The sequence below is a fragment of the Bos taurus genome, chromosome 3 (assembly GCF_002263795.3).
Source record: "Bos taurus isolate L1 Dominette 01449 registration number 42190680 breed Hereford chromosome 3, ARS-UCD2.0, whole genome shotgun sequence".
Taxonomy (NCBI): domain Eukaryota; kingdom Metazoa; phylum Chordata; class Mammalia; order Artiodactyla; family Bovidae; genus Bos; species Bos taurus.
In genome coordinates this window covers 51095147-51121239 of record NC_037330.1, presented here as the reverse complement: position 1 = coordinate 51121239, position 26093 = coordinate 51095147, and the positions used below count along the sequence as shown (strand labels likewise).

Here is a 26093-nt window from a genome sequence, read left to right as displayed (position 1 = left end):
TACCTCAGAGAAGATTATTTAGAGAGAAGGGGACGATCTGAGAAGTACTGTAAACTCTCACATAGACTGTTATTTCCCCTACTCTTCCATGCCTTAAGAAAACCAAGTTGACACTTTCAGATTGCTGGTGAATGTATGACTGTCTGTAGAAAAATGTCAGTGGTAATAAACATTCCTGAATTAACTAGGAACCTTTTTTTCATCTCTTCAGATACTTTCCTTTTTGTTTTATATGCCAGACTCCAAGAAACTTTTTGTTGTTTTTCTTTGTTTACATCATGTCCATATTTTCAGCAGAAAGTTGTTCTATACTATTCAATGAGCATCTCCTAAAAAGGCAACCTTTATCTCCTGGGACAAAATTCTTAGAATAGATGTCATCTTTGAGGATGATGTAACTATATATAAGTTATGATTTTATGAAGTATTGGCTTTAGTTCATTCATTCAAGAATTATTTACTGAATGTAAGATATGCTATATCTGTGTTCGTCTCTGTGGATAAGACTTTTTTTAATTTTAATTGAACTCTAGTTGATTTATATTAGTTTCAGATGTACAATATAGAGATTAAATATTTTTATAGATTATATTCTAAGTTATTACAAAATAATAACTAAATTTCCCTGCTATACAATACTTCCTTGTTGCTCATTTATTGTATACATAGTTTGTATCTCTTAATCCCATACCCCACTCTTGCCCTTCCCCCTGCTGTTTCCCCACTGGTAACCACTGATTTGTCCTCTATATAAGTGATCTCAGAATATTTGTCTTTCTCTGAGTTACATCACTAAGCATAATATCCTCTAGGTACATCCATGTTGTCGCAAATTGCAGAATTCCATTCTTTTTTATGGCTGAATAGTATTACGTGGCATGTGTAAACCACATCATCTTTATCCATTCGTCTGTTGATGGACACTTATATTGCTTCTGTATCTTGGCAATTATAAATTATGCTCCTGTGAACGCTGAGGTGCATGTGTCTTTTCAAACTAGTGTTGTCATTTTCTTCACATGTATACCCAGGAGTGAAGTTGCTGGATCATATGGTAGTTCTGGTTTTTTAGGGAACCTCTATACTGTTTTCTGAAGTGGCTGCACCAATTTACATTCCCACCAACAGGAGGATTCCCTTTTCTCCACATCCTCCTCAACATTTGTTATTTGTAGACTTAAATGAGCCTTTTTGACAGATGTGAGGTGGTATGTCATTTTGTGGTTTTGATTTGCATTTCTCTGATGATTAGCGATGTTGAGCATTTTTTGATGTGCCTGTTGGCCATCTATACATCCTTGGGAAAGTGTCGTGTTTCTTCTACCCAGGTTTTAATTGGATTTTTTTTTGATATTGAGTTGTGTGAACTGTTTATATATTTTGGATATTAACCTCTAATTGGTCATATCATTTGCAAATATTTTCTCCCCATCAGTAGATTGTCTTCATTTTGTTGATGGTTTCCTTTTGTTTGCAAAAGTTTTTAAGTATAATTAGGTCCTTCCTGTTTGTTTATATTTGCTCATTCCCTTCACCTTCGAAGACAGATTTTTAAAAATTGCTAAGATTTATGTCAAAGGCTGTTCTGCCTGTGTTCTCTTTGGGGAGTTTTTCAGTTTCAGAGACCCTGAGGATATGATTTTGAACAGTACAGACACAGTTCCTATCTAGTAGAACAGAGAAATACCAATTAAATTATCACAAATAAATACATAATTGCAAATGAAAAGACTGTGATGGAACTAAAAACAGAAGAGGTTGGCAGGAAGGGTGGTATGTGTTCAGAGAAAAACTTCTCTGAAAAAGTAATAATTAAACTGACTGGAAATATTGTAAAGTAATTAGCCTCTAATTAAAATATGTAAATTTAAATTAAAAAAAACCAAACTGATTGGAAGGCTAGGTAGGCATTTACCAGACAGAGTAGTGAGGAGAGACCTCCAGCTAGAAGCACCAATATATGTGACAAGAAAAAGCTTGATCATTTAAAGAAAGGAGAGATACCCAAGGTCGTGTGAAGCATTCTGAGCAAAGGAAGAAAGGAGTGTAGGAGTAAGTTAGAGGCAGGGTTGCATTCAAACAGTACCAGTAGGCTAGGGTGAGAAATTCAGATTTTCTAAGTGCAAACAAAACTTCAAGTGATAAAGTAATAGAATTTAAGTTTCAAAAGTGTTAAGGTGTTAGGGATAATGATCATTTGGGAGTAGAGAAATCAGATGAATTTGAGATCTGTTTTCCTATGGAGCAGAACGACTATACTTGGCTTTAGAAAATAATACAACAGTAAAGTTTAGTTAATAATGATAATATGCAGGTCTCTTCAGTGTGGATCTGACTACATGCCTAAGGAGATTATCTTTTATTCTAAGTACCAAGTGAAGAATATAGATAAGCTGAAATGTATTTCAAGCATCACCTAGGATGATTTGCTTGAAATTTGCTTGCAGGTGATGATCATCACCCAGGATGATCCTTGAGGGTAACCGCCTAGGTGTTGAGAGAAGTGATCCTTCATGAATTTATTCCTACTGAAAAATACTTCTACGTTCAATCCAGCTGAATAGTATTAAGCCAGAAATTATAAAGAGCTTTGTGAAAATATAAAACAATTCTGTAACTCACATTGAAGTTTTCATTTAAAAATATGTTAATGTATAATGGATATATTACTATTAAATGAGTTCATGAGTGCTTGAAATTTTTCTCACCTTTAATCCCAGTATGGTAACTATCAACAAATACAATCTGCATAAGCAAAAACTAAGATTATAAAGGACCACTGATGCCCAGAAGTTTGAGAACCACTGCTGTAGACCACACCATGTGTCGTCATGAGGGATAGAAGGGAGCTCTGAGACAGGGCTGTCCATGGGAAACAGCTGTAGATATTCATCAGTTCAGAGGAGTCTGCTGTTCCTGCAGGTTGAGGTAATTCCTTAAGTCAGCAACTCCTAATGCACATTCTAGTCTGATCTTAGTAAATGACATAGCTTTTATTGGTAAGTAGCAAAATGAGGAAAATAATGTTTTTCATAAAGCTAAGTATATTCAGTACAAAGAACTTTGGCACTACACAGAAAACTTTTTTCAGTACAAAGAATATTTAATCTGTGTCCATGTCGTTTTTACATTTTTGATGTAAGATTGGTCTTTATGAGATGGTGGGAGAACAGGTGTTAATTACAAGTTTCTTCTTTGTAGGGAAAGAGCAGATTAACCAAAGTGGTGGTGGTCAGGCTCTCTTGCCCCAGGGCATCTCGCTCTGACCCCAGGTTTTGTAAATACATGGTCATGTAACAGCTGAGATAACTTAGAGCTCCGCGCATGCATGTCATGATGTACCCACTTGGCCACGGGCCACTTTTGTTCTGTAAACATATGAGCTCCACCTAAAGAGCTTTTTGGCTGTGTTAGGGCTGTGTCCACTGGATTAGTCATGAGAGGAGAGAATACAGTGTATCTGCTGCTACAGCTGTTGCAGTCAGGAGAGAATAAATGTGTCTTCACTTACTATGACTCCTTGAGTTTTCTTCCAGGTTCCCTGCTAGCGCCTTGCCTACCCTGGGTTTAGTGAACAGTGTGAACAGTGGGACATTCTTGTTTTAATGTCCTTATTTGTCCCTAGCTGGCAGTCTTCTGTCAATTCTCCAAATTGTTTTTGTAAAACATATTGCTCCAGGCAAGAAATTAGATGCTAAAGTCTTGGCAGTCAATAAAGGTAGGGAGAAAAGGTGAATATATTCTCAGTTCAGTTCAGTCACTGAATCGTGTCTGACTCTTTGAAACCCCATGGACTGCAGCATGCTAGGCTTCCCTGTCCATCACCAACTCCCAGAGCTTGCTCAAACTCATGTCCATTGAGTCGATGATGCCATCCAACCATCTCATCCTCTGATGTCCCCTTCTCCTCCTGTCTTCAATCTTTCCCAGCATCAGGGTCTTTTCCAATGAGTCCATTCTTCACATCCTGTGGCCAAAGTATTGGAGCTTCAGCATCAGTCCTTGCAATGAATATTCAGGACTGAGTACATTCTAGGTCCAGATATGAGAGCAGTCAAGGTCCAGGATGGCAGCAGAGTTGTTCTGGTGGGCCAGTAGAAACTAGTGTAGCAAACAAGTCACCAAGATAGTTGGTATCTTTGTTCCCATGGTACTGGTTCTCAACCCTGTTATACACTAGGTTTATCTGGAGCACTTTTAAGAAAACACCATTAATTAGAGCCCATCCTCAAAGATTCTTATTTAGTTAGCCTGCAATGGGACCTGAGCATGGTATCTTTTTTAAAAAAGGTCTCATCAGATGATCCCTAAACTGCAGCTGGAATTGAGGACACTGTGTTAGGACCATTTTTTGATCAGATAGCCTCTGCTTTTATATGTGTGGGGCCCACAGAGGCTGACAGATCTTCACTGGTGCCTCCTAGATTGTTGTTTTCCTGAACCGTATAGTCATACCAGTATAGTTATTTAGTAAGACTTTACAACAAAATTAAGTAAATACTTCTTTGTGAATATGACTGTCCTGTTAAACCAGGCTGGCCATTTAGTTAACATTTGAGAATTAGCACAAAGAATTTGTATTTAGAGAACAACCAAAATCATATTTTTCTTCTCCATTCCCTTCTGATTTCTAATGATTTCAAGGGAAAAGCCTCCATTTTTAGGTAAAAGCTCAGAGAAATGATAGAGAATGATAAATTATCATTTCAGTAATGATAGAGACTTAACTGGCAAAAAAAGATTTCCTCCCATTTTCTTTTCTGTAGGATACTCTAAATTCTTCCTTGTTCTCTGAGCCCTGGAAGTCAAATAATCCTGTTATGACAGACGTCAATAACAAGTACCTTGTTTCCCTTTTGAAAAATACTGGATCAAAAGGAACAGCATTTAAAAATATACATTTAACCTTAATAGCAAAATAGTACATTGTTAGTGTTTAATTTTAAAATGTAGAAAATTGGCTATGCTAAAACTTAAGTAGAATAACTTAAATACCATTTTTTTTTAATTTTAGGAAAGCAGAACTAGAAGCAGCTGTGAGAAAGAAGATTGAGTTTGAGAGAAAAGCTTTACATATTGTGGAACAGCTTTTAGAAGAGAATATTTCAGAAGAATTCCTAAGGGAGTGTGTATGTATTGATAAATTATTACTTCTATATTATGTTGTTGTTTTGTTCAGTGGCTAAGTCAGTCATGTTGGAGTCTTTGCGACCCCATGTTCTACAGCACTCCAGGCTCCCCTATCCTTCACTATCTCCTGGAGTTTGCTCAAACTCATGTCCATTGAGTCGATGATACTGTCTAACCAACTCATCCTCTGCCCTCCTCTTTTTGTTTTGCCTTCCATCTTTCATAGTGTCAGGGTCTCTTATAATGAATCGGCCCTTCACTTCAGGTGGACAAAGTATTAGAGCTTTAGCATCAGTCCTTCCAGTGAATACTCAGGGTTGATTTCCTTTAGGATTGACTGGTTCATCTCCTTGCAGTCCAAGGGACCCTAGGAGTCTTCTCCAGCACCAGAATTCGGAAGCATCAGTTATATGGCACTCAACTTTCTTTATGGTCCAACTCTCACATCCATACATGACTACTGGAAAAACCATAGCTTTGACTATATATGGACCTTTGTTGGCATTGTGGTGTCTCTGCTTTTTAATAATGCTGTCTAGGTTTGTCATAGCTTTTCTTCCAAGGAGCAAGCATCTGAATTTCATGGCTGCAGTCACCATCTTCAGTGATTTTAGAACCCAAGAAAATAAAATCTGCCACTGTTGCCATTTTTTCCCTATCTGTTTGCCATGAAGTGATGGAACCAGATGCCATTATCTTAGTTTTTTGAATGTTGAGTTTTAAACCAGCTTTTTCACTCTCCTCCCTCACCCTCATCAAGCGGCTTTTTAGTTCCTCTTTGCTTTCTGGCATTAGGGTGGTATCATCTGCATATCTGAGATTATTGACATTTCTCCCAGCAGTGTTGCTTCCAACTTGTGATTCGTCCAGCCCGGCATTTTGCATGATGTGTTCTGCATTTGTTAATTAAGCAGAGTGACAATATACAGCCTGAACATACTCCTTTCCCAGGTTTGAGCCAGTCCATTGGTTCCGTGTTTGGTTCCAACTACTGCTTCTTGACCTGCATACACATGTTTCTCAGGAGGCAGGTAAGGTGGTCTGGTATTCCCATCTCTTGGGAGAATCTCTTGAAGAATTTTCCACAGTTTGTTGTGATCCACACAGTCAAAGGCTTTATTGTAGTCAATGCAGCAGAAGTAGATGTTTTTCTGGAATTCTCTTGCCTTTTCTGTGATCCATTGTATGTGGCAGTTTGATCTCTGTTCCTCTGCCTTTTCTAAACCCAGCTTTTACATCTGGAAGTTATCACTTCATGTACTGTTGAAGCCTAGTTTGAAGGATTTTGAGTATTACCTTGCAAGGATGTGAAATAAGCACAATTGTATGTTAGTTTGAATATTCTTTGGCATTGCCCTTCTATGGGATTGGAATGAAAATTGACTTTTTCCAGTCCTGTGGCCACTGCTGAATTTTCCAAATTTGCTAACATATTGAGTGCAGCACTTTAACAGCATCATCTTTTAGGATTTGAAATAGCTGGAATTCCATCACTTCCACTTGCTTTGTTTGTAGTAATGCTTCCTAAGGCCCACTTCACTTCACACTCTAGGATGTCAGGCTCTAGGTGAGTGACCACACCATTGCGATTATCTGGATCATTAAGACCTTTTTTTATACAGTTCTGTGTATTCTTGCCACCTCTTTTTAACTTTTTCCATTTCTGTTAGGTCTTTGCTGTGTCTCTCCTTTATTGTGCTCATCTTTGCATGAAGTGTTCCCTTGGTATCTCCAATTTTCCTGAAGAGATCTCTAATCTTTCCATTCCCATTCTCCTCTAATTCTTTGCATTGTTCATTTAAGAAAGCTTTCTTCTTTGCTGTTCTCTGGAACTCTGCCTTCAGTTGGGTGTGTCTTTCCCTTTCTCCTTTGCCTTTTGCTTCACTTCTTTTCTCAGCTGTTCGTAAGGCCTCCTAAGACAACTGCTTTGCCTTCTTGGCATTTCTTTTTCTTTAGGAGGGTTTTGGTCACTGTCTTCTGTACAGTGTTACAAACCTCTGTCCATAGTTCTTCAGATACCCTTATCAGATCTAATCCGTTGAATCTATTTGCACTTCCACTTTATAATCATAAGGGATTTGATTTAGGTCATACCTGAATGGCCAAGTGGTTTTCCCTGCGTTCTTCAGTTTAAGTCTGAATTTTGTAATAAGGACTTCATGATCTGAGCCACAGTCAGGTCCCGGTCTTGTTTTTGCTGACTGTATAGAGCTTCTCCATCTTTGGCACCAAAGAATATCATCAGTCTGATTTCAGTATTGACTATCTGGTGATGTCCACATGTAGAGCCATCTCTTGTGTTTTGGAAGAGGATATTTGCTATGACCAGTGTGTTCTCTGGACAAAACTCTGTGAGCTTTTGCCCTGCTTCATTTTGTACTGCAAGGCCAAACTTGCTAGATATTTCAGGTATCTCTTGACTTCCTGCTTTTGCATTCCAATCCCCTGTGATGAAAAGGACATAGTTTTTTGGTGTTAGTTTTAGAATGTCTTGTAGGTCTTTATAGAACATTCAACTTCAGTGTCAGTGGTTGGGGCATAGACTTGGATTACTGTGTTGTTGAATGATTTGTCTTGGAAACAAACCGAGATCATTCTCTCATTTTTGAGATTGCACCCAAGTACTACATTTCAGACTCTTTTGTTGACTATGAGGGCTACTCCATTTCTTCTAAGGGATTCTTGCCCACCATAGTAGACATAATGGTCATCTTAATTAAATTCACCCATTCCTGTCCATCATCACCTGTCCATGATTCCTAAGATGTTAGTGTCCACTCTTGCCATCTCCTGGTTGACCACATCTAATTTGCCTTGATTCATGTACCTAACATTCCAGGTTCCTATGCATTATTGTTCTGTACAGTATCAGACTATACACCACCAGACACATCCACAACTAGGAGACATTCCCACCTCAGTCCACTCTCTTCATTCTTTCTGGAACTGTTTCTCCAGTAACATTGGACACCTACTGACCTTGGGGGCTCATCTTTCAGTGTCATACCTTTTTGCCTTTTCGTACTGTTCATGGGGTTCTCAAGGCAAGAACGCTGAAGTGGTTTGCCACCAGCTTCCCTGGTGGCTCAGATGGTGAAGATACTGTCTACAATGCAGGAGACCTCAGTTTGATCCCTGGGTAGGGAAGATCCCCTGAAGAAGGAAATGACTACCCACTCAAGTATATTTTCCTAGAGAATCCCATGGACAGAAGAGCCTATTGGGCTGCAGTTCATGGGGTTGCAAAGAATCAGACATGACTGAGAGACTAACACTTCCATAGTATAAAGTCTTTAAATCGGTATAACATGAAACTTCCTTGCATTATTGAAATCTTTGAATTTGTTGTCAGTCACACGCTATATAATTTGTGCATTTAAAGATAACCAGCTATTACTATTATGCATTCTTTGTTTTATAATGACTTTAAAATGTACTTGAGAGAGGTAACATGCACGTTTTATCCCTTAATAGTAGTTCTTTTAACCAGTCTGCTAATCTCACTTGATTTTCCTTGCTTTGCACTGCTGATTGCCATGTCCTTTTTTCATAGGCTGTATGTTGTCCTGTTTTAGTATTAGAAAATCATTATTTCTGTTAATGTAACTTCATTCATTTTGATATTTTAAAAACATGAGATACAGACCCCCTATGGTTTAATCAACACATGAGAATTATCATTTACATTAAAATTTTTTTTTTGTTTTCATTAATGGCTTTATTGCATTAAAAACTTGAAATGTGTGTTATATCCTCATAATCCTTATGAGAAAAAAGAAATGGAAAATTAAAGCTAGAGATTTTATTGTAGAAATAATTCTTGGTGTGGCTCAGAGATTTTCCTAAACGAGGAATATAAATATGACAATATTTAAATTGATACGGGTAACTGCATCAGAATCTCCATACTCGATGACTCTAAAGACAAACCAGAAATGCTGCTTTGTCTCAAGAACTGAGGTTGGTTGGTTTGTTGTTTTTTTATTGAAGTTCCGTTAGTATACAATGTAATGTTAGTTTCTGGTATACAGCCAAGTGTTCAGTTACACTTGTGTGTGTGTGCACATGCATGCTTAGTCACTCAATCATCTCTGACTCTGCTGTGGTTCTCTGTGCTATACAGCAGGGCCTTGTTTATTTTTTATATAATATATATATATATTTCATTTATATCTGTAATTAGCACCCTTTCTAACCACCCACTGCCACTCTTCCCATCATTACTGCTTTCCCCAATTCCATACTCCATTCTGCTAAGCTGTTGCCTAACTCATGGAGAACACAGCAGACACCTGGATTTTTTTCTCTACTGCACTCCCTTGCTCACCTTAGCTTACTTAGCCTCGCCTTTACTCCTCCTCATCAGAAGAGGGGACATTCTTCTTTGCCTTGACCCATCCTTCCACCTATTTGCTCAACTTCATCTTCTTCCTCCTCTTCTGAGACTTTCTTCATCACTCTATCTCTTGCCTTTAAACATTCCCCTCTAGCCTACTGACATAGCCAACCCATCATTCTGGGTGGTAGATCTGAGATTATTTGAACAAGAAAATGTCAAAGAAAAATATTTGGTGTTAGCTTATAACTGTCACCTCACTGTTGTGTTTTTTCAGAAGATGGAAGATTTTGCACAAAAATTTGTTCAGGAGTCACAATGACACCTTTAATATACTTTGTTTATAAGACTGTGCTTTCAGAAATAGGTAAAATTGTATATGATTTTATTTTTATTTTTGAGTAACACTTTTAAAAATAAAAAATATACTATTAATATTTTCCTTTGATATAGTAATCAGAATAGCATCACCTCTTCCTCTTGCCTCAATTATTTCATGAATTGTATAATCTACAAAGATGTATAGTTTACTGTGGCAGAAATTTTGGGGGTTTTATGGGTTTGTGTTTTTTAAATAATAACTTACATTTCCTAAGTACCTAGAATGTGTCTAGAAGCACTTTTCTAAGTGCTTTTCCTTTATTTTCTCCTCTGATTCTATCAAATCTATGAGATCGGTACATCAAACCTATAAGATTGGTACTTTTACGATCCCTGTGTTTTCATATAAGATCAATGAGGCCTAAAGAGCTGATAAATAAACTTTTTGAATAATCTGGTCAAGTAAGTGCCCCTCTCATTTCGTTGCAGGGGAAGTTCATCACACCTGCTCACTATAGTGATGTTGTGGATGAGCGTTCTATTATCAAACTCTGTGGCTATCCTTTATGTCAGAACAAGCTAGGAATTGTAAGTAACTTTTTTTTCTTGAACATGTAGACTTTTAACTTTCGTATTTACCAAAATACCATGTAAAAAGAACAATAAAACCGAAGTCATGAACTAATGATGTGGGTTAGCCAAAGATACAATATGTAGATGACTTAATGTTAACCATAAAGTTCATGTTTATTACTTGAATTCTATCATACACTATACTTTCTTTTCTTTAGGTACCAAAACAGAAATATAAAATTTCTACCAAAACTAATAAAGTCTATGATATTACTGAAAGAAAGGTAAGTTTAAAGATTATCATCACTGTGGGAGTTAATATTTAATATTATATTAAATGGAATTCTAAAAATATCTGTTTAAAATCTTGCCTTTTAGAAAATGACTATGTTAAAAGTTTTTCGTTTATAAATATTTATAGCATTCAAAAATTTTTTTGCTTACACTTTAGTTAGTATGTGAACATTTAAAAATTGCATATTGGCATGAATTCAGGTGAGTGAATCATAGAACAGAATAGAGAGCCAGAAACAGACTTCTACTACTTATGTGGACACTGAACATAAGACATCAGGAGTATTTTAGATCAGTGGAGAAAGGATGGGTTTTTTAATAAATTATATAAGCCCAATTATCCATACAGAAAAAATGATAGCTATTAGAGTGTGTATACAAAGATCAATTTTAGGTAGATTAAGAACCTAAATGTAAAAAAATATGTTTTTAGAACTTGGAGAGAATTTATTAAATAAGATAGAAAATTATAGACCATAGAGGAAAACCTGATAAATTTTTCTACATTAAAATAGACAACATTGCTCATTAGAAGTTCTAAAACAAGAGTGAAAAGATAAGCTACAAATCAGGAGTTACATTTCTCACGCATAACTGACCACAGATTCATACTTCTGGTCAAATAAATATTGATACAACCTTTCTCAGAAACTGTTTGGCAAAATCAAATTTGTTAAAGTCAAATTTACACATTCTTTGAGACCATTCTGTTCTTTGGTATAAACTCTTTCTTATTTAACCTGTGTACACAAGTACATATGTGTATCAATGTTCCTTGTGCTTAGTTGCTCAGACGTGTCCGACTCTTTTGCGACCTCGCGGACTGTAGCCTGCTGCTTGGTTGCTCAGATGTGTATGACTCTTTTGTGTCCCCGTGGACTGTAACCTGCCAGGCTCCTCTGTCCATGGGGTTTTCCAGGCAAGAATATGGGGGAAGGTTGCCATTCATCCTCCAGGGGATCTTCCTGACCCAGGGATGGAACCTGGGTCTCCTGTATTGCAGGCAGATTCTTTACCATCAGAACTACCAGGGAAGCCCGTGAATGTTCTAGTAGGATAAACAAAATATGGTGCATATTCAGTACATAAAATAGAATGTTATTTAGCCTTCAGAAGGAAAGAAATTCTGACACAGCTACAACTGAATGAAGACATTGTTCTAAGTGAGATAAGCCAGTACAAAAGGAAAAATAGTCTATGATTCTACTTATGTAACGTAATTGAGAGTAGTCAAATTTATGGAGACAGAAAGTAGAATGGTTTTTGTCACAGGAGGTGGAAATGGGGAGTTACAGTTTAATCGGTGTGAAGTCTCAGTTTTGTAAGATGAAAAGATTTCTGGAGATGGATGATGGTGATAGTTGCAAAATAGTAAGAGGTACTTAAAGCCACTGACCTGAACACTTAAAAATGTGTAAGATGATGAATTTTGTGTATCATCCCACAATTTTTTTATTGTAAAAATTGTAATTAAAAAAGGTTCATGTAACATGGTAATGATAACAAAAAATAGCAACTCATTGTTCTTAAACGGTAACTAAAAGGTAGTAATACTTAGGCAATGGAATGTAATACACAGTGTAAATGCATAGGCTATGGCTACATAAATGACTCTGGAAAACATGATGTGGAACAGAATACAAGAATACATAATATTATTCCGTTTAGACAAAGTTTAAAAATAGGCAAAACCAAATGTCAGTAGCAAGACTGAAAGAAAGCAAAGGAATGAGTAATAGAATTTATGATAGTGGTTATCTCTGGGGAATGTGGAAAGCGATGCGATTGGGGAGGAACACAGAAAAGCCTTCAAAGGTACTAAATCTTATTTCTTAACTTGAGTGGTCAATTCTTGGATTTTTTTTTTTCTGTGAACTACATATTTATGTTTTATATTCTCTTCTGTACATAAATTGTATTTCAAATAAGAACAATAAGTTGCTGGTTTTAAAATGTTCTTTTCAGTGTTTTTGCAGCAATTTTTGTTATAAAGCATCTAAGTTTTTTGAAGCACAAATTCCTAAAAGTCCAGTGTGGATTCGCGAGGAAGAAAGGTAATTTAAATCATTATGTATATATTTGTTCATATATTTCTTTATAGTTTTTGAGATATGTAAAGAGTAGGTTAGTTTTCTTTGGAATGCATTTATTATATACATTTTCATTGTGGGGAAATGGTTATATTTCAAGCAGAATTTTTAAGGATTTTACACTTAAAATCAGAAAGTACCTACAGATGTTACTTGTTTTCTGTTTTAGCTTTAAGAACAAAATGAACTTTGCTTCCTGCTCTCATGGTTATTTCTATTAATCCTAATAATATAATAATCCTGGGATGAGAATTTTAAATTTTTCCAGAAGGTACAGGATCTTAGATCCAACTGAACTTACTTGGTAGGAAGCTGTATGTGCATGCCATGTGCTAAGTCGCTTCAGTTGTGTCTAACTCATTGTAACCCCATGATTGTAGCCTAACAGGCTCCTCCATCCATGGGATTTTCCAGGCAAGAATTTTAGAGTGGGTTGCCATGCCCTCCTCCAGGGGATCTCCCCAACCCAGGGATCAAACCCATGTCTCTGTCTGCTGCATTGGTAGAAGTGTTCTTTACCACTCGTGCCACCTAGAGAACTGTATCTTGCTGTTCTGTTACTAAGTCATGTCCGACTCTTTGCAGTGCCATGGACTGCTTCCCTGTCCTTCACTCTTTTCCAGAGTTTGCTCAGTGCCCATTGAGTGGGTGATGCTCTGCAACCATCTCGTCTTCTGCCACTCTCTTCTCCTTTCGCCTTCAGTCTTTCCCAGCATCAGGGTCTTTTACAACAAGTTGGCTCTTCAAATCAGGTGGCCAAAGTATTGGAGCTTCAGCATCAGTCTTTCCAATGAATTTTCAGGGTTGATTTCCTTTAGGATTGACTGGTTTAATCTCCTTTGCACTCCAAGGGACTCTTGAGTCTTCTTCAGCACCACAGTTCGAAAGTCCAATTCTTTGGCACTCAGCCTTCTTTATGGTCCAGCTCTCACATCTGTACATGACTATGGGAAAAACAATAGCTTTGACTAGACAGACCTTTGTTGGCAAAGTGGTGTCTCTGCTTTTTAATATGCTGTCTAGGTTGGTCATAGCTTTTCTTCCAAGGAGCGAGCGTCTTTTAATTTCACGGCTGCAGTCACCATCTGCAGTGATTTTGGAGCTCAAGAAAATAAAATCTGCCAGTGCTTCCACTTTTTCCCCATCTGTTTGCCTTGAAGTGATGGGACTGGATGCCGTGATCTTTGTTTTTTGAACGCTGAGTTTTCAGCCAGCTTTTTCACTCTCCACTTTCATCCCCATCAAGAGGCTTTTTAGTTCCTCTACACTTTTTACCATTAGAGTCTTGTCATCTCTATATCTGAGGTTGTTGATATATCTCCTGTCAGTCTTGATTCCAGCTTGTGATTCATCCATCCTGGTATTTTGCATGATGTCCTCTGCATATAAACTAAATTAAGCAGAGTGAGAATATACAGCCTAGTCGTACCCCTTTCCCAGTTTGGAACCAGTCATTTGTTCCATGTAAGGTTCTAATCATTGCTTCTTGACCCACATACAGGTTTCTAAAGTAAGGTGGTTTGGTATTTCCATCTCTGAAAGAATTTTCCAATTTGTTGTGATCCATACAGTCAAAGGCTTTAGCATAGTCGGTGAATCAGAAGTAGATGTTTTTCTGGAATTGCCTTGCTTTCTCTGTCATCCAAAGGATCTTGGTAATTTGATTTCTGGTTCCTCTGCCTTTTCTAAACACAGCATGTACATCTGAAAGTTCTCAGTTCACCACTGCTGAAGCCTAGCTTGAAGGATTTTGAGCATAACTGTGTTAGCATGCAAAATGAGCAAAATTGTATGGTATTTTGAACATTCTTTGGCATTACCCTTTTTGGGATTGGAGTGAAAACTGACCTTTTCCAGTCGTGTGCCCATTGCTGAGTTTTCCAAATTTGCTGACGTACTGAGTGTAGCACTTTGACAGCATCATCTTTTAGGATATAAAATAGCTCAGCTGGAATTCCATCACCTCCACTAGCCTTGTTTGTAGTAATGGTTTCTAAGACCCACTTGACTTCAGACTCTAGGTGAGTGACCACTTCATTGTGGTTTTTGGGTCATTAAGATCTTTTTTGTGTAGTCATTCTGTACATTCTTGCCACCTCTTCTTAATCTCTTCTGCTTCTGTTAGGTCCTTACCATTTCTGTCCTTTACATGCCCATCCTTAGGTGAAATGTCCCCTTAGTATCTCTAATTTTCTTGAAGAGATCTCTAGTCTTTCCCATTCTATTTTTTTTTCCCTCTACTTCTTTGCACTGTTCATTTAAGAAGGCTTTCTTATCTCTAGAATTCTGCATTCAGTTGGTTATTTCTTTCCCTTTCTCCTTTGCTTTTTGCTTCTCTTCTTTCCTCAGCTATGTGTAATGCCATTCAGACAGCCACTTTGCCTTCTTGTATTTCTTTTTCTTTGGGATGGTTTTGGTCACTGCCTCCTGTACAGTGTTATGAACCTCTGTACATAGTTCTTAACTATGTACTAAGGTTAAAAAGTTCTAATTTAATTAATTAGAACTAATTTATTTAGTTTAATAATTTACTTATTTCTAATTTTGTTTTCTAACTTATTAAATAATTTATTATTTAATTTATTTAATCTTTATTAAAAGTCAGTACAATATTTTATAAATTTAAAAAAGCCAATTTAAAGAGTCATTTTTAGCAAAAAAGTTTATAGACACTCATGGGTTGTTGCCTTTTGAGAAATGTTTGAACATTTATAACATTTTAGTAGTTGCTGAATTTGAAAGAGAATTCATTACTGAAGGAAAGTTGCCATAATGTTAAAGAGGAAACAAAAATTATTGTTACATATCTATACAAAGGCTTAAATTAATGAGATAATGTCTCAAGTAATTCATGTTTGATAGAGAATATTATAACACAAAGCAGTGTTATTTGAGGTAAAATAAGATACATGCTAAATAATCTTACTGGATGCTCAAGTAACAGCACTGCTGTATGTTCACCTGGCATCAGTTGTACTGGTGACAGTACCTTTGTTTGCAGACGCCTTTGCCTGCTGAGCCAATTCTGTGTGGTTTAGAATATGTTGAATATACTACAGTGTGGCCTTTGTTAATTGAATTAAACATTATAGAGACTAAATTGCTCATCATTTCTCTGCCAGCCTGACTTTCTTATTTGGAGATAAAAGATTGTAGCATTGTCCAATGTTTCTAGAAAGTTATAAGCACCTTTTTAACTATCATTTTTTCTCTTAATAATTCTTTCTAAATTTTTTTTTAAAATTTTACTTTATTTTTAAACTTTACAAATCGTATTAGTTTTGCCAAATATCAAAATGAATCCGCCACAGGTATACATGTGTTCCCCATCCTGAACCCTCCTCCCTCCCCATACCATCCCTCTGGGTCGTCCTAGTGCACCAGCCCCAAGCATCCAGTATCGTGCATCAAACCTGGACTGGCAGCTCGTTTCATACATGATATTATACATGTTTCAATGCCATTCTCCCCAATCTTCCCACCCTCTCCCTCTGCAACAGAGTCCATAAGACTGTTCTATACATCAGTGTCTCTTTTGCTGTCTCGTACACAGGGTTATTGTTAGCATCTTTCTAAATTCCGTATATATGTGTTAGTATACTGTATTGGTGTTTTTCTTTCTGGCTTACTTCACTCTGTATAATAGGCTCCAGTTTCATCCACCTCATTAGAACTGATTCAAATGTATTGTTTTTAATGGCTGAGTAATACTCCATTGTGTATATGTACCACAGCTTTCTTATCCATTCATCTGCTGATGGACATCTAGGTTGCTTCCATGTCCTGGCTATTATAAACAGTGCTGCGATGAACATTGGGGTACACGTGTCTCTTTCCCTTCTGGTTTCCTCAGTGTGTATGCCCAGCAGTGGGATTGCTGGATCATAAGGCAGTTCTATTTCCAGTTTTTTAAGGAATCTCCACACTGTTCTCCATAGTGGCTGTACTAGTTTGCATTCCTAGCAACAGTGTAAGAGGGTTCCCTTTTCTCCACACCCTCTCCAGCATTTATTGCTTGTAGACTTTTGGATCGCAGCCATTCTGACTGGTGTGAAATGGTACCTCATAGTGGTTTTGATTTGCATGTATGACATGCAAATACATGACATTTCTCTGATAATGAGTGATGTTGAGCATCTTTTCATGTGTTTGTTAGCCATCTGTATGTCTTCTTTGGAGAATAGCAAGTGAAGCAACTGACAAACAACTGATCTCAAAAATATACAAGCAACTCCTACAGCTCAACTCCAGAAAAATAAATGACCCAATCTAAATTTCTTTCACGAGAGCTGCCATTGCCTCCTCAGTTCTAATGACAGCAACATATTACATTTCTCAGTGTTCAAACTGATGTTTGCTTGAGTTCTTAGCTTTGCTTCCAGAGATCTTTTTTCTACTTCTTGAACTTAGCGTTCTCCTTTAGTCCATCCACATATCTGCTTCAAAACCGTTTATCAAAGCACCTTTCCTGCCATCTGTTTTCTTCAAATTGGTACTTCCTTTAACTAATTTAAAAACATTCCTTCCTCTAACCTTTTCCCAAAATCTTACCATCCTATCTTCAGAATGCCTAGTTTTTTCCCAAAATATGAAGCTCTGTCAATTTATATTTATGGTTCTTGAAATTCTACTTTATATACCCTTCCCCACCTCACTAAAATGAAAGATAAAAATGCCCTTGGTTTTTTGAAACTTACCAACTTAATTTACATTTAAAGTGTGTAGGGACTTTCCTGGTTGTCCAGCCCTCTGCTGGACAGGGGGGTGCAGGTTCCATCCCTGGTCTGGGAGCTAAGAACCTGCATGCTGCACAGTGCGGCCAAAAAATAAAAGTAGGTAGGTAGGTAGGTAGGGCAGTGTACTCTTACTACCCAGCAGGATGCATGCGTCTGCTTGTGCACACACATGTGTGAAAGCCAACCTCTGTGGTTACGTTTAAATCTCATTGGGATAGCAAAACAAATACACTTGAGTGAAACAAATTTGACTTATTGTAATGGGCACCTATAATGTAAGTTAGTGAGGTTAAAACACCGCATAATGAAAAACTTTAAGCAGAGATGAGAAAATAAACTTACAGGAGTAGGATGTACTCAAGAGCTGAGGAGCCACTCAACATTTTTGAATAGAATTTAGTCTGGCATTGGTATGCAAGATGAATTAAAGGATCACAATGAAAGAACTGAAAGGATCCTTAGAGATAATTTAATCCAACTTCATTATCACACACGATCAGAAAGAATAAGTGTATTTCTTAAGCTAGTTATAGATTCTGAACAAAGCTAGGATTCTTTCTTGATTGGAAGTAACCAGTGAGCAATTTATAAATACACAGTTATCACATTGTACATAGTGTAACTATAGCCCTTATTTATGCATAGTAGTTGTCCGTATACCATGTCAGTATTTTTCATAACTGGATGCATCAGTGTTACCTTAATTTCTGAATTCTTAAAGGCAAACATTATGTCAGTTTATTTAATCCACTAGAGGTCACTGTTTTTTCACAAAAAATGTTTGGTATTTTTATGTGTGCTAATGATCAGAATTCTGGAATTCAATATTTTCTTAAAAAGCTTGTCTAGATATTGTACATATAAGCTTTACAAAAATGTATTTTAAAGAAAGTCTGTTCACATAACTTTACAGAAATGTATTTTAAAGTCTGTTCACATAGGTATGAATGTTACACCCCATAGTATATCTTTTAAAGGCAAAAAATGGCTTTAAAAAAAAAATGCCAACATTTAGTATTTAATGCAGAGATATTTTTATTAGTTTTGAACGAGTTGTAATAAATAAGGTGCTGCTGCTGCTAAGTCGCTTCAGTCGTGTCCGACTCTGTGCAACCCCATAGACGGCTGTATCACCATAATTGCAAGTTATAATTTTATTAATATTAATTGCTATTTTCATTATAATTTAAAAATAATAAATTTGAAAATCTACTCAAAGAATTAGATATTTTATTGTAATAACTTCCAAAATCTTTTTTTAATTGAAATATGGTTGACATACAGTATTATATATTAGTCTCAGGTGTACTAGTGGTGATTTGATAATTACATACATTATGGAATGATTACCATGATAAGTCCAGTAACCATCTGTTCCCATACAAAGTTATTACAGTATTATTGACCATATTCCTTATGCTGTACTTTACATCTCCGTGGCTTATTTCTTTTAAAATTGGAGGTTTGTACCTCTTAATCCCCTTCACCTATTTCATCGACACACACACCCGTCTCCCTTCTGGCAACCCCTTGTTTGTTCTCTGTATTCATGAACAAGTTCCAGAATTTTTTACCATTTTACCTTATCCAACACATACATAGAACTGAACAAAAAGTTTTATGAAATAATGTTTATCCTCACTACATGGAAAGCCTCTGTTATTTTCTACTCTGTTGCTTTTTTTGAAATGCTGGTAGCAACCTCCTTAACTGGTTGGTCCTGATCTGCAGAGCACTGTTTTGTTGACTCCAGCTTAGGATTTTAGTATTGTTTTACTCTAGGAAAGTCTTATCAGCACTGAATCTCATTTTCCTCATTTGTAAAGTAGAAACTTGCATTTAACCTTAGTTCCCTTTCATTTTAATGTTTTAACAGTTCTAAGTCAGTCACTGCTGCTATAGTTGAAAGTTTTCTGGGTAAGAAATGTCTCATTTATAAAAATGATGAAAATTTAAAATATCAGCATAAGCCTAGGGAAATATATACTACCTTTTAGGGAAGTCTGTCTCATTTAAGAGTTTAGAATAAAAGTTACTGACTTTAATTAGAATTCTTTAGTCTTGTAGAAGGCTGATAAAAGACTGAATTGAAGTTTTTATATTATGAATAAAAACCAAGAATATTTTATAGTATGTCTCAAACAACTTGAAATCTACATATTCAGAGACACCATGATCTTACCATTTGTCAGTAGAATGTTAAATTTGACTCAGTTTGGTTTTTCTTACATTGTTATGAAAAGTAATATTAATCTATCCACCAGATTCTAAAATACTAAAGCCTATATTATCTCCTAAAATTTATCAAATATTACTTTGTGCCATAATGAACTCACTTCCTCCTTAGTAAAAATGTATAAAGCAGCTTAGGAAAAATTTAGACAAATTCATGAATTCTAGCTCCATATTTCTATTGAGGCTTTGGAGTCAGAAAGGGTCTTAGAGGGTTTGTGTTCCCTTGTTTTCCTTATTAAGGTAAAACTATCTGGAGTGTGTCTTTAATGTCGTGGACAGCAGCAGTGCTTTACACAGAAGGGCTCCTGATGCCCTGTCAGAGACAAAACAGTGACCTAGATGGCCTGGGTATGACACAGTGTGAGGCTTCTCGTGTTGTGAGTTAGAAAATTCTCATTCACTTGGTGGCCAGAACCAGACCACATACAGTTTTGTTCCTAAGACAGCATGCTCCTTCAGGTAGTAGTACTATATAGTTACATTTATAAATCCTGTGGTTAACTGGAGGCTCTGACAAGTCTTTGAAGGAGGGAATCTTCTAAAATTGTAATTAAAAAATAAGGAGTTAAAGCTAAGGAGGAAGGACAAACGTTTAGAATCAAAGTTTGATTTAAAAGATGAAATTGGGGTAAATGGTTAATGCTGACAGAGCTGAAAGCGCCATCATGTGGCCCAGCGTAGGGGGTTTTCACACATGTTTCTTGGCAATAAACACAGTATAATCTCAGAGGTGCGGAAGCCAAAAACCTCTGCAGAACAACTTCTATAACCTCTTCCTGAACAGTCACCTCTGTTGCTTGGTAGACAGATTAAAAACTTTCTGAAACAGCTTTTAACATATTTGAAAAATTCCCACCACAGGAGGGAATAGCAGTCTGCTGCTTCTGTTGGTTTATTTATAATACAAATATTCTAAGTGATATATACAAACACACATCAAGGTCTTTTGGTGTGCTTTTTCTAGTTTTAGACTTACTTTGGTAAAGTTACAGTTAATCATCTGATTTATAATTTAGTGAAAATAATGTTTATGGAGAACCAGCTTGAAAGTATTCTTTAACATGGTTACTTATTTTTAAAGTTGAAATTATCTCGATTAAATGTCTCAGGACAACATGAAGGGAATGGAAGGTACCTAGATTGAAGAAAAATGGTATTTCTAACAAAAAGCTTTTGAATTTCATCTAAAACAGATAGAAAAGAAAGTAATGTGACTTGGTGCCTTGTTTCTAAAACAGCTCATAGGAAAAACAAACTGAAGTTTTATATGGAATCTTTTGTTCAATACCTCATCAAACTCAATTTTAGTTTATTTTAGTGTCAGGTACCTCTCTCTCTTTTATAGATTGGAAATCAGAGTATTAAGTTCATTCTTAAAGCATCTAGAAACAATGTTCAACATAGTTTTCTTTACATGAAGTCAGAAAACTGAAACAACAGAGAGGAAAATAATGAACTATATTGAATTCCTATGGGAGGGGTTATGTAAAGATGGTTTCATCACAACTTTGGGGGTTGCTTTTTCTGGCTTTAATTAGAGGCAACATGTTAGAACTTAGACTTTCAAAGACCTAAAGTCAAATCTTACTGCTTGAGACACGTGGTGATCTTGGGAACCCCCTTAAGGATCACTTTACCCCTCCGAGCTTCGGTTTCCTCATCTATAAAAGTAAAGTTGAGAGTTATGTGAGGATCAAAGAATATAATATATGGAACCACGTAGCAGAAAGTGTGGGAGAATGAAAAAGTCCTGGAGATGGATGGTGATGGTTGTGCAATAATGTAAATGTACTTGATACCACTGGACTGTTGCTAAAAACAGGTTAAATGGTCAGTTTTATGTTATATATGTATATATTTTAACCACAATTTTTAAAACATTTATCGCATAAAAAGCACTCAGTATATGCTAATTTCCTCATTCATTAGAGATTGAGTTTTCTTTTAATTCTTAGTGTTTTTCTCAAAAAATATCAAGTTGCAATTCTGGAGATGTCTCATAGGACTTCTTAAAATATCTTCATGATTTAGAATAATGTGTACATTTGTATTACCCTTGATTCAGCCATACTTGGACCTTATTCTTATTTGGAACTATTCTGCCTCCAAGATCTTGAAATAAGAGCTTCCCGTCTCTGACCACAACCTCTCTCTCATCTACAGCTGTCACTCCTGAGTGTGCTTTGTGACCTCATTTTGACCTCCGGTCTCTACCTTAGCTCTATTCTTCTAGGGTGGCAGACCCTCATTTAATTTGTTTTCTTGAGCTCCATGGTAAGCGGTTGTAACATCATCCTCTCAGACAACCCCAGATTCTTTCTCCCTTAGCCTTCAACCATGTCCACTTTCCCAAAATTCAGTCATCCTTTTTTTTTTTCCCTGTTCCTCAAGATTATTGGGTAAAGGTCTCAAATAAGACCAATTAGCACTTTAGATAAGCTGTCTCATTTCAATCCTCACAACATACTAGGGAAGTATTGGTACCCATTTTATGGATGGTGAAACTGAGGCTTTAGCGACTCACTCAAGAACACTTGGCTAATATATATAGATTTGGGATTTAAATCCAGATGTATCTGGCACCAAAGCCTACACTCCTGTGGCCCTGTTCCAGTTGATTCTGTCTAGTCTCAACAGTGTGTTCACATGTTTATTCTTTCTTAATGACTGATACATTCAGACCTTTTCTCTCCTTAAATGTTGAAGCCCCACACCCCCAACTCCTAGTAGATATAACTTACCACTTAAGTGAAATGATTGAGGACATCCACTAGAATCTCCATTATTTTCTTCATATACTATGTCATTTCTCTGCCTCCTCGTTGCTAGTATAGTACCTTGTATGTTACTGATTCTATTCTCCTCTCACCAAGGCCTTGCTTTATGATTTATTCCCATTTTCTTCCTCTTTCAGACCCTTCCTTTTGTTCTAATTCTTCTTCCTCTACTCTGAAAAGGAAAAAAAAAATCTGAAAATTATTCTTTAGATTTAGCAGCCCTATGGTTATTTGTGATCTTAGCAAGAGTCATTTTAGTAAAGTAATGCATACATACAGATGTCAGGAGGTAGAGGGCTGAGGACTAAATAGGAGATAATTGAATTGGAAGTGATGAGTGTAGACTTCTTTAAAGAAGTCTGTCAGTGAAAGGGGAGAGGTTGTATGGCTCAAGGACAGAGTTGTTTTCTATGTGTGCGTATATGTGTGTTAGTTTTTTTTAAGAAATAGGCTAGATTTAACCTTGGTAACTTACCAAAAGAGAAAAAAGGGAGAGGTTTGTGGAAGTTCAAAAGGGAAGGGATATATGTATACCTCTGGCTGATTCATGTTGAGGTTTGACAGAAAACAACAAAACTCTGTAAACCAATTATCCTTCAATTAAAAAATTTTTTAAAATTTAAAAAGAAATTAACAACCGGTCCAGAAATAAAAAGTGGAAAGGAAAAAAAAAAACCTCCCTGTAAAATCCATAGGATTCACCTCAAACGCCTTTACGTATAAACTTTATTGTTCGTTAGAGGCACAGCTGAATCTGAAGCTTGTCATCATTGGCTCAGCAGGAAGTTTTTCTTTCTTCTCTTAATTTCCTGTAGCAACTCATCTCTCTCTCACGGTACTTATTACATATTCTGTTGAATTATACGACGCAAGAGTATAGTTCTTGTGAGCCATGCTGGCTGGGTTTGATACCTGGGTTTACCACTTACTAGCTGTGTGACTTTCTGCACGCTGCTTAGTCTTTCAATATTCAGTCTTTTTATCTGTAATGTGGGATGATAGTAGTAGCCACATCATTCTCATGAGGATGCTGCTGCTGCTGCTAAGTCACTTCAGTCGTGTCCGACTCTGTGCGACCCCATGGACGGCAGCCCACCAGGCTCCCCCGTCCCTGGGATTGTCCAGGCAAGAACACTGGAGTGGGTTGCCATTTCCTTCTCCAATGCATGAAAGTGAAAAGTGAAAGTGAAGTCGCTCAGTCGTGTCCGACTCTTAGCGACCCCATGGACTGCAGCCTACCAGGCTCCGTCCATGGGATTTTCCAGGCAAGAGTACTGGAGTGGGGTGCCACTGCCTTCTCCTCTCATGAGGATGGTTACTTGTAAATCTCTTAGAATGTGCATTTTCCTCCTACTAAATTGTAATGTCCTTAAAAATAGGAACTTATTCTTTGTATTATTTAACATACCCAGAATAGTCCACATGTATAATATTTCAGAATTTTATTTTTGGAGGAATTTGTTGAATGATGGAATATACCCTGTATTTACAGGTTAGCCATTTAGTTAGAACAAGAATCTAGTTGAGAATCACTGTGTCTATACACATTTTTTTTCCCTACACTGATACTCAGATCCCGGTGTAGGACCAAATGCCAGACAGCTGCATGGTACTGGACCTTGATAATTTTAGCCTAGAAGACTCGGTCGAGGATGTGGGATAGGAAGAATGAGAAAACTACAAATGGAAGTGGGAGGAAGTAGTCAACAGGCAATAAAACACTCTGTTGTAGACGTTAGCATATTATTTAGTATGCTAAAAAAGCTCTTAATGGGAGTTATAAATATGCACTGGAGAAGTCAAGACTTGTCACCATCCAAGCAGTGTCATTTGTTTTCTTTGAGTAACACCAAACCAAGGTAGCTCCTGTGACTAGAGTTTTCATGAGTGGGAAGAAGCAGGGTAAACAGAATAATTTGGATGATTGCTGAAGGACTAAGGAAAGGAAAGAATAGATTAAATTTTTATTCTCAGGGAACTCTCTGATTATTGCCTTATTTTGTCTTCTGAATTTTTTATTATTGGTCTTGGGGGAATTTCTGAACTGTAGGGGAATCTCTAGAACAGGAATGTATGCTGATGGGTGGTTCTTAGATGTGTAATGGGAAAGAATGCCTTAATCAGCTAGCAGTGCCTCCCATAACTAAGGAGAGGATTGCCAATGAATCCATCCCCTGCAGTGCCTTGTATGCTAAACAAAAGATGAATGGATTATCTAGGCAATAGTTATATGATTGATGCTGTGATGTTTAATTATATAGAAAAATACTTGCAACTCTGATGTTTTTGATTGGCAGCCTTTAAATGTCATAACTGAAATGACTTCCAGTTCCATATATCCATTTAGTTTCGCTTTTTAAAACGGAAATTCTTGGCACTATTACCTTCATTGCAGCCCTGTTTTTCCTTTTAAATGGAGTTTATGTTCAGTGACTTAGTTTCTCTTTAGTGCACATCTATTTCCTTGTATGTACTCTTTTTTTTTTTTTCTATTAACTGACTTTGTTTACTAGAGCAATTTTAGGGTCACAGCAAAATGGAGAGGAAGACACAGAGATTTTCCCATAAAGCCCCTGCCCACACACATGCCTAACTTCCCCTACTATCAGTATCCCCCATCAAAGTGAGCATACATAGATGAGCCTACATTGACACATCATTATCACCCACACCCATGGTTTACACTAGGGCTCACTCTTGGTATTGAACCATTTGGGGTTTGGACAGATGTATAATAACTTGAAGGTACCGTTATACTATCATACAGAGTAGTTCTATAGCCCTAAAAATCCTTTGTGTTCTACCTGTTCATCTCCTACTCTAAAACTTCTGTAACCCCTTATCTTTTTACTGTCCCAGTGGTTATACCTTTTCCAGAATGTCATATAGTTGGAGTCCTATATAGTATGTAGCCTTTTCAAACTGGATTCTGTCACTTAACACATTTAATTTTTTCCCTGTTTTTTCATAATTTGATGGCTCTTTTCTTCTTAGCACTGAATAAAATTTCATTGTCTGAATTTACTATAGAATTTATCCATTTACCTACTGAAGAATGTCCTGGTTGCTTCCAAGTTTTGACATATGAATAGAGCTACTGTAAGCATAGCATACAGGTTTTTGTGTAGACATAAGTTTTCAACTCCTTTGGATAAATACCACTGTGTATGATTTCTGGATTGTGTGGTAAAGAATATGTTTAGTTTCTGTAAGATGTCTCCAAGATGTCTTCCAAAGTGACTGTACCATTTTGCATTCCCACCAGCAATGAATGAGAGTTTCTTTTTCTTCACATCCTTACCAGTATTTGATAGTGTTAGTGCTCTGTCTGGATTTTGGCTATACTAATAGGTGTTCAGTAATATCTCATTATTTTATTTGCACTTCTGATGTCACATGAGGTAGGGCGTCTTTTCATATGCTTGTGTGCCATCTGTATATCTTCTTTGGGGAGCTCTTTGGTGCATGTCTTAGTCTGTTCAGGCTGATACAACAAAATGGCATGGACTGGGTAGCTTATAAACAAGAAGAATTTCTTCTCACAGCTATAGAGATTTTAAATCTGAGATCAGGGTGCCAGTGTGATTGGGTGAGGGCCTCT

The 26093-nt window shown here is 36.8% G+C and overlaps 1 protein-coding gene across 15 annotated transcripts in view; it reads left to right on the top strand.

Moving 5' to 3' along the window:
* The window catches only part of RPAP2 (RNA polymerase II associated protein 2), a 127508-nt gene that overhangs the window by 964 nt on the left and 100451 nt on the right, over window positions 1-26093 (top strand). For 14 of the 15 annotated variants that reach the window (XR_003033839.2, XR_233990.5, XR_009493793.1 and 11 more), the window contains 4 exon segments: window positions 5015-5129; window positions 10277-10375; window positions 10579-10644; window positions 12620-12708. Coding sequence is in view for 12 of the 15 variants with exons in the window: in XM_005204296.5 (XP_005204353.2) it covers window positions 5015-5129; window positions 10277-10375; window positions 10579-10644; window positions 12620-12708 (369 nt within the window). In the remaining 3 variants the exon portion in view is untranslated. 15 annotated transcript variants of the gene reach the window in all.